At 41.1% G+C, this 15,093-nt stretch overlaps 1 protein-coding gene across 2 annotated transcripts; it reads right to left on the reverse strand.

Annotated features, from left to right (window-relative positions):
- Positions 1-134: 134 nt before the first annotated feature.
- Positions 135-11,072, reverse strand: CCNH (cyclin H). 2 transcript variants are annotated; one of them, XM_086771489.1, is made up of 9 exons: positions 10,934-11,072; positions 10,658-10,780; positions 9,200-9,273; positions 8,728-8,938; positions 8,252-8,415; positions 5,988-6,058; positions 4,085-4,196; positions 3,451-3,511; positions 135-369 (listed from the first exon to the last, which is right to left on the reverse strand). In XM_086771489.1, the coding sequence occupies exons 1-9, from the start codon at positions 11,048-11,050 to the stop codon at positions 337-339; spliced, it is 966 nt and encodes a 321-aa protein (XP_086627615.1). In that variant the 5' UTR covers positions 11,051-11,072; the 3' UTR covers positions 135-336. The 2 variants fall into 2 exon arrangements, with proteins under 2 accessions (XP_086627615.1, XP_086627614.1); XM_086771488.1 differs by lacking the exon at positions 135-369 and adding an exon at positions 2,953-3,139.
- Between the last annotated feature and the right edge of the window lie 4,021 nt (positions 11,073-15,093).

The raw sequence follows: 15,093 nt of genomic DNA on the forward strand, positions 1-15,093 counted from the left end.
CATTCAATTCCCAGATCAACGTAAGTGTAGGATTACAGGAGGGCAATAGTTAAAAGTCACATCTCAAACTGTCCCTGAATCTAAGCTCTTCTCTGAGTGACAGATTTCTTAAAGCAAACATTTCTTACTCGTGGTTGCCCTTGAATGGATGAGGGTTTAATGGAACTACAACAAATTATTTTTGCAAAGTCACGTGCTTTATTGCAAAGATAATAAAAATTCACAGAATAAATACCTCCTGACAGAGCGTAAGGAAGGTGTGGCAGACAGGCACACACTTGACACTGAAGAGTGGTTTCTGCAGTGGTGGGATTCCACCTTCCTTCACAGTTACGCTCAGTCCACAAGATCATCGTCAGTCCACTCTTCCTAATGGAAGGGAAAAAAGCCGTGCCTGAGCAACGCGTGAACTCGGTGTGTTACAGTCAGCTGGGCAGGGCAATACAGGAGTGCAGGTACATGGTACTGCACGTGCTGTCACAGTAACTCCTACGTGTGCCAGTTAGAGAGAATTTAAGTAACACAGATGATTGTAACTGCTCACATCTCAGTAACAGATTTAAATAACAATTTTAAATTCATTTTAAATATAGTGCTTGTCCCCATTACTTGACAGATGAGCATTTCTGCCAAGAAAGACACTCGACCACGTTTCTCTTGCAAACTCCATTCCACTGCCAGCCAGGACTGACAGCTGCTACCTGGTTAACTCACGAGGCCAGCTCAAACTGGAAATAAGAACTCATGCAAGGCCTGCACAGAAGTTACTTGATGAAATGCATGCTCATTAAGTTCATCTTCAGATTCTCATGATGTGCCTGACCTGAGGTCACAGCCAAGAAGTGCTGAACAACATGAAAGGATATCTCCTTTCCCTAGACTCCCCATGACCTGCGTTTCTGCTCAGCCTTGCTCCCACTGCTGAGCACAGTTACAGGAGTTTCTGTAAGTGCACCCTGATCTGTTGTGCAACTGCAATTAAGTTTTGATTCCTGGGTTGATTTAAAACATTTTTTGCCTGCCCTGCTCCCCACCCAAGCAGTATTACCCAGAGGGCTCTGTGTCTTGTGCATGGAAGAAAACAGAAATAACTCAGTAAACACATCAGAGGGAAGATTTTCTTTTCAGCTAACAGCGGCTAATCCCAGAACACAGGACTGAAAGTCTCCTGGGACTAAGCTGTACTTCCTGCTGCTGCGCAAGCATGCCATAACGCGTATCAAGAACACCAAAGAAAACCCCACATACACAAAACCACACCAAAAAAAAACCCTATGCTCTCTGTGACCAGGATTTAGTACCTACCAGAAGTATTCCATGCACAGAAGAAAGAGTAAAAAACATTTTAACTAGTGGCAACCAAGCCCTCTGACCTTAAAGCTAGTTATCCACGCCTAGTCATGGAGGCCAAATAATTTTAGCAGTGCCTTTTTACCACCTGTTTGAGGTTTAGCTCATGCCTTTTCATGACAGACAGCTACGCAGATTTCCCCAAGAGCTCACATTGCAAGCTTTTACTAGTGTCTTGTGCTTTTTTACTTTGGAAGCTGAGTCATCTGTGCTCAACCAGTACCCCGTGTGTTTCTTCTATCATTTCAAAGTGATGAGTGCTCCATACCAGTTACAGCTTTGCTATTGGTATTAACATCTGCTATGAAATCAAGAAAAAAAGTCTTACAAGTAGATTAGAACATATTGTGCCCTTCTATATTACCACCCAATTACTTACAGCTTAATATCAGCTGGCTACAGGATTAGCGAGGTCTCAAGGTCTGAGCAGTATGCACATACTATAAGCTTTCAAAAAATGAAGCACACTTTCCTTTATGTCTGGCCAGCTCAGTCGCATTCGATAATTACTCAGAAATGAAACTACAAGTACAAACCCCTGGCAGTTAATAGGCATCAGTAAAACGCAGTTAAAAGTCTAAGTTTTAAGAGCTTAAAACTGCGCAAGAGCTTTTCATGAAATGCTGCAGACCATGTGAATTCATCCAATTAGTTTATTCCTTTGCAGAAAGAATTGTGAATACAAATTACTAAGAAACTCCCAAATCAAAACTGCCTCAAACCACAGCAGCATAACTAATTTAAAGGGGGTCCTATTTTAAACCAGGGCAGGGAAGAAGCGAGTCTCCAGAGCTTAGGTAGAGCTGTTCTCTAAGGCATTTTGTGAGCAAGTGAAAAGTTATGAAAGTGATAGTTTTATGGAGTTGCTAATTGCAATACGCTGTTTCAAGACTAACTAGTGTTTAGTCCAAATGCTAAAGTTTTTACAGCATTAAACCATTATCATAAAACATGCCTGAGGTTCTACATTTTGTTAGAACACAGCTTCAGTTCTGATTTCAAATAATTTTTTAGATTCTAGCTTGACATTATAGCATCAACCAACTACATAATAGCAAGACTCCTTGAATTATTAAAAAAAAAAAAACCCCACATATCCTGCATTGTATGTTAAGATTTTGACAGATGACTCTCTTCAGCTGTTAGCAAGTTTTTCTAAATGCATACTTAGAGTGTCCTGGACTATCAGGATGTACAATGTGTTCAGTATCAAGAGAAGTCCAGTTAAAAAGGGTTCTTCACAAACCTGTTCCTCCATCAGAATGTATTCTCTACAACTTCCAGTCAATGTTACAAATGAAAGCTCTGAATGATGTTCACATTACATCTGAAGGATTACCTTCATTCTGTTTTCATTTGTTGAGTCACCCTCCTCAGTCTGATCTCCACCTTATTTATATTTGTTCTTAGAACCTGAGGTACTAGCTGCCCATCTGTAATTTATGCAAGCCTTGCTAAAATTGGCTGACGTCAAAATTTAGTCCAGCAGCTGACTTCCACTTTGTGCAAGAAGCCAAAGAAAGTAAGTGAAAACAGTTTCAGAAACACTGGCCAGCAGAAAAAAACACCACACAAAACTTCTGTGAAAAAAAAAAACTGCCTGCATATATTTCAGCATATACTCATTTAATATTTCATCCACATCCTGAGGAGCGAGTTTCCACCTGTAAAGCTAGGATTTCTGATCAAGTGCTCAGTTCCTGGCCTTGCAAAACCTTCTTTCATCACAACATTCCAAATCTCAGTGTCACATCTATTTCCGCTCACTGGCATCACGGAGTTCCACAAGCTGGAATTAGAAGTACTAAGCTTTATGTTGTCCTATGGATTGTCAGAAGACTTTCAAAGCACAGGAAACGGCCAGAAGGATGGCCTGTGGGTTCTTTCCCCTCCCCACAAAAGACAAAGATATTTAAGAACACTCCTAAATGCAGGCTAGTACAAACTCTGGCTCATTTTTTAAAAAATGTTGAAAAAAAATCTGTCTGAGCAACTCATAAAAGACTATTAACAGATGCAGAAGTTTGTCTCGGTAGCTGTGTCACTTTTGTTTTGCAGTCAGAGTGGAAAAACAAGTACTTGTACAATAGCTTTACTGACCTCATCTATTTTAGATTTCTTTGCGACATATTCGTCATCCTCATAACCTTTCCTCTTCTTCCTAAAACCCATCCAGAAAAAAAAAAGTGAAATATTTAGGTATTTTTATAAGTTAGAGTCTCCTTATTTGGCCAAAAGATTAGCTTATGGACATATTTGTCACGTACATAAACTACGAAAGCCTCAACTAGCAGTCTGCTGGAAGTTCACAGTGAGTACTAAAGTGAAAAGGGCAGGAAAGAAAAATCGGGAAGTCCTCTGCCATCCACTAAGTCTTAAGAAAACAAGAACCCTTGAGAGATTCTTGTTTCAGTCATGTGCTTTTAAAGCCCTTGATTCTCATTACATATAACATCAAGTGGCCAGACCGTAGAAGCCACCCAGGATTCCAGCTCTGCGTTACAAAATAACCAGTATTACAGCTTGCAGTGCAAATTAGCACAAAAGAGCATATTTACGTATTACTGAAAGCACTGCTTTGAGTCTTGGTTCTCAGCTTCCAGTAAGCATGTGAACAGGCATCCTTGTGTGTACATTTAGATATTGTCAATCACACATAGATCAAAGTTAATGTTTCCACAGCAATAAAAAAGGCAGAAGTTTAATACATCAAAAGAGTGAAGTATCTACTCACGGGTTTGTATTAAGTGAAAGTTCCGAGCTGTGACACTTCTCTAATTTCTGTTTTAGAGCAGCAACCTCTTCAGGCCTTGGCAGTTCATATTTCTTTATGAGATGCTTCATGCCTACAAGGGCAACAACACAGCTTTAAGCAGACTAAATAATTTGTGCTCTACCTTGTGAATTACACAAGCTTATCAATCAGTAGTACAGCTTCTGTTATTGCTTATCCCTCATACTTGAGCTTGAGCCTACTGTTTACCCTCCCTTCCCTCATAATAACAGGAGCACAATATACATTTTCAAGCAGCTTCTACTAGGGAAAAAAAACTACACCATTAAAAAAAAACAAACAAACAAACAGAAAACCACACCCAGACTGGTACACAAAGAAAAAACAGAATCTAAGAAGTTTTGAAGTCCATACCTCTAAAGTTTTGAAAGCATCATATCTAGTTTTTACAGACTCAAAAGACATTACAAGGCAATATGCAACATACTGGAGAGAGCTGAGACAGAAAGCTCACCAAGTAAAACCCTTCTATTTGTCACAGCAAGCATTAGACATTCCAAGTATTAACTCCTCCCAAACTGCTTGCTTACAAAACTTCCCATCCCACATAAACTTTAGAGAATCAAAGATTACATGTGTAAGACTTGACTTAACTATCATCTTGCATCCAAGGATTAATTCTAAATAACATAAAGACACAGCAAAAGCTGTACACAAGAATTACACAGAAACAAATTGTCCGGATCACTGATACTGGGTTTGCTCAAGGTAAACTAATAATGTAGAGTTCACAAGGTATTCACACAGGTATTTTTTGCATTCAGCATTGTACCTCAGTCTTAAAAAAAAAACCCAAAGCTTAGTGTTAAGAATGCAAATTAAACGTACAGCTACTCTGCAAGGAACAATACTTTCTCCTCTACCACTAGTTCTCTGTAAAATTAGTAATTTACAGATGCTTCAAAATTTCCTTCCAGCCATCATATGTTTACAAACAAACTTTAGCCCAAAAGTCTTTGGGCTAAAGCCATGTTCCAGCATAAAGCAAGTGAAGAATAAATGATCCCAGCATTCCCTGTAAATTGCAGCAATGGAAACCTGATAACTGGCTTTGTCATCAAGAAGAAAAAAGGAACAGCCTCTTAATTTTTATTACATTCAATTTAAATTTAATTTGTCGACCCTGGTCACTTGTATGGTGCATTCACTACTAAAGTCAGCTTAGCCACAGGACTGGATTTTTAATGCTACCACTCTCCCATTTTATATGTGTGCCTAAAGTGTTACATAACTGATTAGTTACTAGAAGTTTCATAACCCAGCCTTTTCATTTAATTAAAAAAAGGCAGTAACCATGTACTACATTCCGCATTATATATATACTTACACTAGCAAACCTAAGCATCTTTAGAAATATCTTTCTAGCTGCAAAATACAAATCCTGGCAGAGCCCTTAATGTTGATCATTTCGCATAGAAAAGGTACCCTCTGGTGGTAGAAGTAGTTCTGTGCAGGCTTTTGCCTGAAGCTGTGATTTTTAAAACACAGTGACTGACAAAAGCCATTTCATCCTGACTTACAAACTAGTTCCCAAATAGACTTCTCATTTTTGAGTTGCTAGCACTTAGTTGGCTATAGCACACATGTTCTGAGAAGCATCAGGCCCTTTGCCTTTTAATTTCATTTGTTCATATCATAGGGAAGTCTCAGTGTTTTCTCCACCTCAATCCACACGCTAGGCGACTCGTTTTACTGCCCATGTTTTCCCTACCTTACGCCAGCCCTGAGGTGAAGAAAACCACTTGTAGCACACCGTTCTGCTTAAAGCTTTTGTTGTTTGGGAAAAGCTGTTTTTCTGCCTTTACATATAGTGTTTATCGTATTTTTTCCAATATTTACTTACATTTCATGCCATCTAGTAGCTTGGCTAAGGATGTCCTGTCTTCTTTCAGCATAAGACTTTCCGATAAATAACTGCAAAGAGACATGGAAGAGCAAGTTCTTGAAGTGTCATAATTATTTGTGGCAGCTACCATTAGTTAATAAGACATGTAGTCTTATTTACTAAGTCTAATCATAAAGCTCTAGCAGATGTAAGAACGCTTTGGCTACATAAGCGCTATAATGTGGTAAAAAAATCAAATCCGTCACTTGCCACCTTCTTCTTCTGTAAGAATTTGACAAGACTATTTCCCAGCCAAAGCTCCAACACTGCAGAATTAAATATTTGCAAGTAAGCCTCGCTGAGTTAAGTCAACTTAAGATTCTACGAAGTTTCATACTAACATCATACTACTGCACAGTACGACTGCTAGAAAAGCAAACACTACAGAAGAGTAGCCTTCAGGCAGACCAACAGACAGCAAAGCTTGCAAGATGCGACTGCTTCTTTTGGCAGCTAAAAGCAAATGCTAAATGCTGTCTTGTAGAATCTCTCAGTCTCTCTGTCTTCCCTCAGAAATTAAAACTTCCTTTTAGTAAGAACATTAACACATACACACCCCACCTGGGTAAAACCCCAACGGACACAAGTAACAATCCTCGCCAAGATCCACAACCACCAAGCAGTTTTATCCCTTCCCAAGAAGCGTACTTATGCATAAATTAAGTCAGTCTGTGTTAACTTCAGATTCACTTAATAGACATAGACAGCTGTATCAGCTGCAGCTCCCAGACTGAAGCACCAGCCACCAAGATGGCAAGTACTATAAGTGAAGAGCTGCTCTGTTAGCCTCAGTGCTCTTGCAGAGCTCGAATTTAAGAGTATTACTTAACCTTGTGCTGACACCAGAACTGAACCACTGAATTTGGAGCCACCTATTTGCCAGAGCACAGCAGCACCTGTTTCTTCCTGAAGCTCTAACTTTTTCAAGACTGACGTATACTATGACACAGTGGGGGCCATAGGTTTTCAAACCTTCCATGTTCCGTCCCACATACTCACAGGTCCACAAGACCCAAGCAGCATGTTAGCTTCTCTTATGTCCAGCACCTCAAAGCTCAGGTAAAGCAATACAGGACAAGGTTACAGCAACTGTATGGTGCAGGCAGGTGACAAAGACTTGAGTTCTCCATGAATCCACAAAGATAAAGCTCACACACCTTGATTCACGTGCTATCTACAAATTATTCCCATTTGTTTTGTTAGCACTCTTTTCTGAATTTTGGCACAAGTAGCGCAGAATATAAATTCAGGCACAAAATCATCAAGTTTCAATTTACAGTAAGCACCTGAACATTCGTACATTGTTCTGAGAGGACAGTGAACCCCACAGAGGATACTCCCACACTCTCTCATTCTTTTAGGACAAGAGAGATTTCAGGTTCATTTATGGCAGGTGAAAGGAGAGCTTCTTTAAGAAGAACCGTTTGCATTTACCATCAGCTCTCGTGCCTGTAGGCATTACACTCCAAATGCAGAATGCTCATACAGAAGGCTGTGTGATCACAACACTCCAGATATAGTTACTTACAGCAACTACCTCAGTTGTTTTTCTGAAGTAAAGAGTACGTTTTGTCTTGAAAAAAAAAAAAAAAAAACTAAACCAAACAAACCATGCACTTCAGCAATGATATCAAAGTGTTTGATAATGCCTCTGCAAACACCAGCAGACAGACCACAGAAAGGGAACAAGGGACTGATTTAAAATAGCACCTTGTTGTTAGTCTGCTTCTACACAAACTGAACAGTTGCAGCAGCCAAATGCAGCACTTGGTTTCTGCATGCCTTGTACCTGTCAGCTCAGTGTAATTTCATTTGACTCTGCAACTTTAGATAAAGAAAAAAAAAAAAAGTAAGATTTTTAAGTTAAGTGATTTTTCAGGTGTTTCATACTCTCAATTTCTACTTTCTTCACTCAAATCTTCAAGGTGAGTCTGAAAATCCTATGCTGCTCCAATTAGGGAAACATCAGTTTGAATTTTTTTTTCCTTCTTCCAAAGGAATACAAAACCCAGACATCAATTAATTGCATTTATCACCTGCTTTTTGAAAATAGAAAAAAAAAATAGAACCACTTCAGCTGTGGAACATACTTAAAGAACATACCAGAGTGTTAACAATCAGTAAATACACACTGCTACTGGCTAAGAATGTCTAGAACAAAGCAATCTTATACAGGAAGCAAATAAACTGTTTCATACCTATAATGAAAAAGAAAAGACTACCTTTCCATATTAATTCCTGCTCTTGAACCACTGGATAATATAGCAGTGAGAGCTATCTGCGAGGGAGTGAAGAGCAGATACGCATCTGTCAGAGCCACACGATTGAGAAAGTCATCAGCTGCTTTCCTCAAAACTTCAGGGTTCTCCAGCATTGGATAGCGAGTCTAAAAAAAAAATAAATATTTAGGAAAGTAAGTAGCTGTTCATCATTCTCTGGTTCACAAGCTCAAAGCACTCAATTCAACAATATTTTGTAAAGCTAAAAAGTAGCAGGCCATCTTCTTATTCCAAAAATAATCAAAAGTGCTTAAAGACCACGACTAAATCGATTTCCTTTCGGATATTTGCCTATCACTTCAGAAACTAGATCTTTTAAGATCACAGGCACAGAAGGAAATAAGGTTTTGTAACACAACCCATGGCAGATTTGTATAACGTTAGTACACAGAGCATATAGCAGATAAAAAAAACACTACCTTCAAATCAATTAGAAATCCCTCAAATGGCCTGTATGGATTGTGGACGATAAGATGGAAGTTCAGCTGCTGAATAAGCAGTAGTTCATATTCCAGTATTTGTTCAAGAGCTTTTTCCTGTCCGAGAGGGCTTTCTCGAAGGTTACCAACAAACTGTGCACTGGACACATTAAATTCATCTACTTTACAGGCCAAAAACGCACATGTGAGCCTTGAGGAGGGGAAAAAAAAGTGAACAATTGACATATGCAGCATCCATCTTATTACTAAGAGCTCTCTTCAGAAAATTCAGACCTTCAAAACACCATGTTCTGAACACAGCAAACTTTTCCAAATGGACACTCAAAGTGTCTTCACTCGTATTTAGGTTCTCAGATTTAATTTCTCATTTTTGTCAAGCCTTTACAGATACAAACACTGTATCTCTAACGTTCCACTTGATAGAATAACTCAAGGTGTGTTGATAACTCACATTATTATCCGAGGATGATACTCCATCACCGAGTTATTGAGATAAAAGCGCTTGAAATACATGCAAGCTGTCCCCTACATTGAAAAAAAGGGAGGGAAAAGTAAATATAATAGTAAAAACAGACTAAGAAAAAAATAAAAGTAAATTTTTAAAATAATATCACAAAACAGAACAGGAAAGTTTGTATACTACAGACACACAGGACACACCAAGGCACTAAGATGCACACAATGCCACGTCATTAAGTATTTCAAAGTCTAACACATTTATGCCTGCAAGAGCCTTAGAAAACGGCAGTTTAATTGTCTTTCCCTTCATTTTCAGAGATATATTTACAAAGGTAATGCTCAAAAAGTGATAAAAAAACCCCCACATTTTCCAGAGGAAAATCTGATACTTAAATGAAATTTCAAAACCAAAGACTGAAAAAAAAATTATCCTGGAAGTTGAGAGTAATACCAGCTTTGAGATTTGACTTTTTAAATCAGTAAGTCTCCCAATACGTTCAACATTTATGCTTCTCTGTGTGTCCAGAACTACTGCAGTCAATGCCGAATTTCCAAGCTGATCTGAATGCTTGGAATTCAGAGCATTACTTGCCACAAAAGTACACGTTTTACAAAAAACATAGCTTGGTGTCTCTGACCCCACACACACACTCTCTACAAGGGCCGCTTCTGAGACAGCAGGTCTGGCTGCACAGTGTGTCATGGCAGCCTACTCCTACATTTCAAATGCATCTTCAGACAAGACACTCATCATCTTTGTTATTCACCACACCTGCCAGAAAAAGACAGAACTGACAGGGGGCAATATACAGGTTGTACATCTTAATGGCTAGGTGACAAAAGAAACACAAATTCACTCCCTGCTTCAGCTGTAAGTCCCTACTCTTTTCTGAAATGCATTCTTCTGCACTCAAGATAAGTTAGTTCAAATATTTATTTTTTTTTCCCCCTTTTAGGTTATCTTACTGCCAGTACAGGTGCTTGAATCAGCTCACTTTGTGGTCAGACAAGCATTGATGCTTGAGACAGCCCAACTGGACGACAGCCCAACTTTGAGACTGCCTCCTTTAGCTACAGACAGATCATTTTATTGGATTATCAATCACAATCAAGATTTGTTTCTACTCTTAAGGGAGAAAAAAAAAAAAAAAGACAACAGTTAAAAGTCATCCATGCAAGTGTAACAGCCACAAGAAATGGATGAAGTTGAGAAACAACCCTCTGTTTTTCAAACGGCTGCACTGCTCAGAAAACAAAGAGAGCTGGCAAGGGGGTTTAAACACAGAAGATAAAAGACTTCAAAAGATATCCGTGCTCTCAAGCACAAGACAAGCAAGCAGCCAGCGAAGGAACGGGAAGCACGGAGGGGGCAAAGCCCGCAGCTCCGTCCGTTCCCGCGCCGCAGCCGGTAACCAAGCGCCAGCCGCACCGAGCAGGCAGCCCCGCTTACCACCACGGATCTCGGCATGGCAGGCTTGAAGACGGCGCAGAAGTCCAGCAACCTCTTTTCGTAGTACTTGCATATCGCCAGCTCCTCGTGGGGCTCCAGAAGGACAGGGTCGGTCTGCTGGACCTTCAGGAGGAAAGGGGCGAAGCTGAGCCTGACCCACGGGCTCCACCACGGCCGCCTCCCCCTCCCAGCCCCAGCTTCTCCCCTCAGGGCAGCGCCGGCCGGGAGCAGGCCTCGCTCGCCTCGCCCCCCTCACGGGCCCCTCCTGCCCCGCACCTTCCCGCTCGCCACCGCCTTGCCGCGGAACTTGCGGTTGGCGTCGGCCCGGCACCGCGCCAGCTCCTCCTCGCCGCGGAAGGTCCAGTGCCGCCTCTGCGTGCTGCTGTGGTACATGGCGATAATGGCGGCGGGCACCTCTCCCTGCCCTCCGCGCTTTACGGCAGCCCGCTTTACGGCAGCGCGCCTTACGGCGAGCGCGGGGCTTGCCGGGAGTTGTAGTTTGGCGGGAGGTGGGGGTAAGGGGCTGGGGCCGTGGGGACAGCGGAGGGGAGGGCGGTCACGGAACAGGATGGCGGCCATGGGCCCCGGGAGGTCAGGGGGGTGGAGACGGCTGTGGCGCGGCCGACTGAAAGTAACGAGCCCTGCGGGAGGGAACGGGCAAGGCCCTGGCCCCGTCGGGGGAGAAGGGGCGGGCCGGGGTGCTTCTCCTTGGGGCTGGGACACTGCGCTTGGCTGCAGACCGCCACACAAACCAGCATTAAACTGCCACTGGATCTTTTCATGGAATAAAAAAAAAAGTAGCTTTTACAAGTAAGGGAACTGGGATCTTCTGGAGAGCACCATGGCCTCGTGCGTCCAGGGATGGTGCGGAGGTCTTAGCCCTACTTGCATCACCTTACAATAATGCATGGCTATAAAATGCAGCTTCACCTTTTTTCAAGCTTTTTAAAAATACCGTGAAGCATGTTGACATAAAAAAAGACATTCAGTGCTCAGTTTCCATCCATGTAGCTATGAAACCATGCAATTTATCAAAATCAAATAATAATACTGATACTGTTAGGACCAAAAAAAAAAAAAAAAGGCAGGGAATCCTTCGTATTCTACCAAATGAAATCAATCTTGGTGAGTTTTCAAATAAATATGTGAGATGAAATTGTCTTCTAGGAGTTCTTCTAGTCTGTAGTCCTATCTCATGTCAGGGTTCATTTCGTTATTGTTAATTATATCCCATAAGCTGATGCATGGTTTCCATTAATATCTCTGTGAAGGTGGTTTAACAACTTGTTGCAGTGTCTTGGCCCATCGCTTCACCAATTGTACAGTTCTTTCCAGTATTTTTGTGTGGTTTCCCTCTTGCCACTTCTAATTTTTTGTAATTTTTCAGCTGCTTCTGTATAGGCAGGCCAATGACATTGACATCAGGGATGTTTGTTCAGAATCATGCAAGTAGTGAGGTAACGGAGCAAACCTTGTGAAATAATGAAAGTTACCCAATTGGCTACACATTTGAAAATTTGCTTCAGAATTTTGCAGAAGAATTATCTGAAAGTGTAAATAACGTCCACCACCTAAATATTATAAACACAGCATAATTTACCTGCTTGTATCAACGCTTGCCACAGAGGTATTCCTCCTGATGCATTGTCTGAGCGGGGCTGGAGCGCTCTTTAAGGACAAAGTTTCTCCCACATCCGTTTGTTGACAGGTAGGAGTTTCCTGGAGAACGATTCTGATGAGAGGTGTCTGACGGGAGGTAAGGGGTCTGAAGCTTGCTTTGGGAGTGCGCTGTGGTTTGATGGTAGGGAAGGCTCTTCAATGTGGATACAACTTGCTGAGCAAATACGTGTTTTTGCTATACGTACTATACAGGGTAGAGCTCTCCCAGTTCGTTGCTCTTTGATGGACAGGTTTCCCCAAGGCTTTCAGAACTTGGTTGTATGGCAAGAAGAAGCACTGACATCTGTGGGAGGATGTTTAGGAAGAGAACAAATAATAATCCTCAAGTCAAAATGAGACACATTGGCATCGTGGGGATAGCATCTCTTCCACTCTTTTTTTTGGCTTCTTCCAAGTTTGCAGTTCTCTGCATCCTTGAACTCTCCTTTTGCTTCTAGTTCCTCAGAGCTTTCGCTCTTCAAACCAGCCGTGAGTTGAGTTCAGTCACGTTTTCACGTTAGGTCTTCTTGTGACTCCTTACTCCACTCATTCCCCAGGGAGGTTCAGTCTGCTGGGAATTTCTGTCTGTGATGTCCTTTTTCCTTGAAGAGAGATGGGGTGAATGGTCCTGTGACATGGGACTCTCCTGTAAAAATAACTGATAGCTTTCCAGGATCTCAGGAATGTTCTGCCCCAGCCGCATACCAGGAATAAGTGAGTAACCCGTTATTTAAATTCAGAATAAAACTTCCGTTGCCTCCAGTGTGAGCCAGCTGGATTCTTACTGTCTTCATAATGTGTTGTCACACTTAAAGCATAAGGATCTTGCAAACAGCCATTTTTCCAGTCTTCATTGCAGTGGGATTCACTTGTGGCTCTGATCTTACTGGTCCTGTTGTTACCGTAGTCCTGGCCTAAAGAGGAGGCAACACAGACGGATTTCTTCTTGGGACAACAGGGGAGGTTTTTTTTGTATACAGGAAGTGTAATCAAGGGACCTAGCCTTGCTCAGTGTAGTCCAAGGTGTTCTTCAGATTTTTGCCACTTCTAGAACAAGAAAACCTCAGTGCTGCGATGTTTTTATGATAGTCGTGGATGCTGTAAATATTATTTTTTCCTGTGTTGGGTAGTACAGGGAACCAGAATCTCTTGTAACAGCAAAAGGTGACTGAGGAGGACCGAGAGATACATCACCATGTGGATGCTCATTATGATGAGTTTTCAAAACCATGCCGTTCTCATTAGGGTGAGTTTTTAAAAGCTATTCTAAAGGTTTTCCACTTTTTTTTTTTTTTTTATCTCACTGATATCAGTGAGATTATTTTACCAAAGGAGCACTCTTCCATATTAGCAAAATGTACTGGTTGTTCAAACCAGTATAAAAATGTGTGTGTATATAGCTATAATTCACTGGCATTAAATGTGCAACACAAACTTTAAATAGAGAAAAATGAACCAGAAAAAAAACAGTTTGTAATTCCTGACCTTTGCATTATTTTAAATATCAAGGAAAACATTTTGCGTTTAATAATGTACAGCTTCAAAAGCACATTATGTGTATGGTCTCAAAGAAATCACCGGTCGTGGGAGCAAAACTTAAGTATGCTGAGGCAGAGATGTTTGTTTTTTCTTAAATTAAGGGTGTCACATTCATTCAGCAGTGAGGGCTGAATTCCTTCTGGGCAATCAGGATTGCGTGCTCCTTTTGATATCGTGCAAGACATCTGTTGAATTCAGAGGAAGATTTGCCTGAAAACCGAGAGCCAAAGCTGGCATTTTTGGAGGAGAGTGGTTATTTTTGCCACTCTTCACTAACTTGTCCTGAATCATTCATGGAGACAATTCTGTTGCCTCCATCCCTTGTTTCTTGCTTTTCTTTCTCTATTTCTCCATTCTTTTCCTTGACGTTGCCTTGATGTTCTTGATGTTTCTTTTTCATTTCTTCACAACTCCATTCTTCCCACCCTCTTCGCTCCCCATATGTCAACTCCTATTAATATAATTAAGTTATTGACGCTGATGCTGAAAAGTCCAGTCATTTCTGGACTGAAGCTACCCCAAAGTTAAGAAGAAACTGAGGATGTGGACCTCTGAGTCATTTTCTGCAGCTGTCTTCATATTCTGGAAGTGCTGTTGTGGCACATTTGCAATGATTTCTTTGGAATCAAGTGTGCTTGAAATGTACTTTAAAAGTGAGAGCATTTAGATGCTGTAGAATAAGCATCTGTCTTGAAGGTGACACAAATAGGACAAGTAGGCCACTTCCAGACTAGAAGATGTATGTTGAACACCTCTGGTTTAGGCTCTTCGAGATTTCAAACCCTTTCTTTAAGGTTTATGATCATGAAAAGCCAAGATAGTATGTGGGTCAGTAATTTTGTGATGAGTTAGCACGGGCAGATACCACTTTTGTAAATAAATCTGAGCCGCAACACGAGATCCCAGCCCGGACCTGAATTGTACTGGAATATAGTGCTTAGAGCTGAGACTTTGGTTCATCTTAACATAAAGGCAGAAGTTGTTGCCAAGGTAAAGTTTGATGCGAACTCCGCTAAATTTCAGGGATATTTGCTTCTGGAGTTCTTTCTGAGATCTTACTTCAGATTGTTATGTGATTGCACAGTGATTGGAAAGGATAAAGACACTTTGCTCTTATTAAAGATCTGACAGTTGTTTTGACCCTGTGGGTACAGCCTGCAGAGATCCATGAACTCTCTGTCCTGCCCTCAGACATGTAAATACTGAAAATTAAAGTTACTTTATATGATTACTTTACG

The sequence above is a fragment of the Chlamydotis macqueenii genome, chromosome Z (assembly GCF_036417535.1).
Source record: "Chlamydotis macqueenii isolate bChlMac1 chromosome Z, bChlMac1.mat, whole genome shotgun sequence".
Classification (NCBI taxonomy): Eukaryota; Metazoa; Chordata; class Aves; order Otidiformes; family Otididae; genus Chlamydotis; species Chlamydotis macqueenii.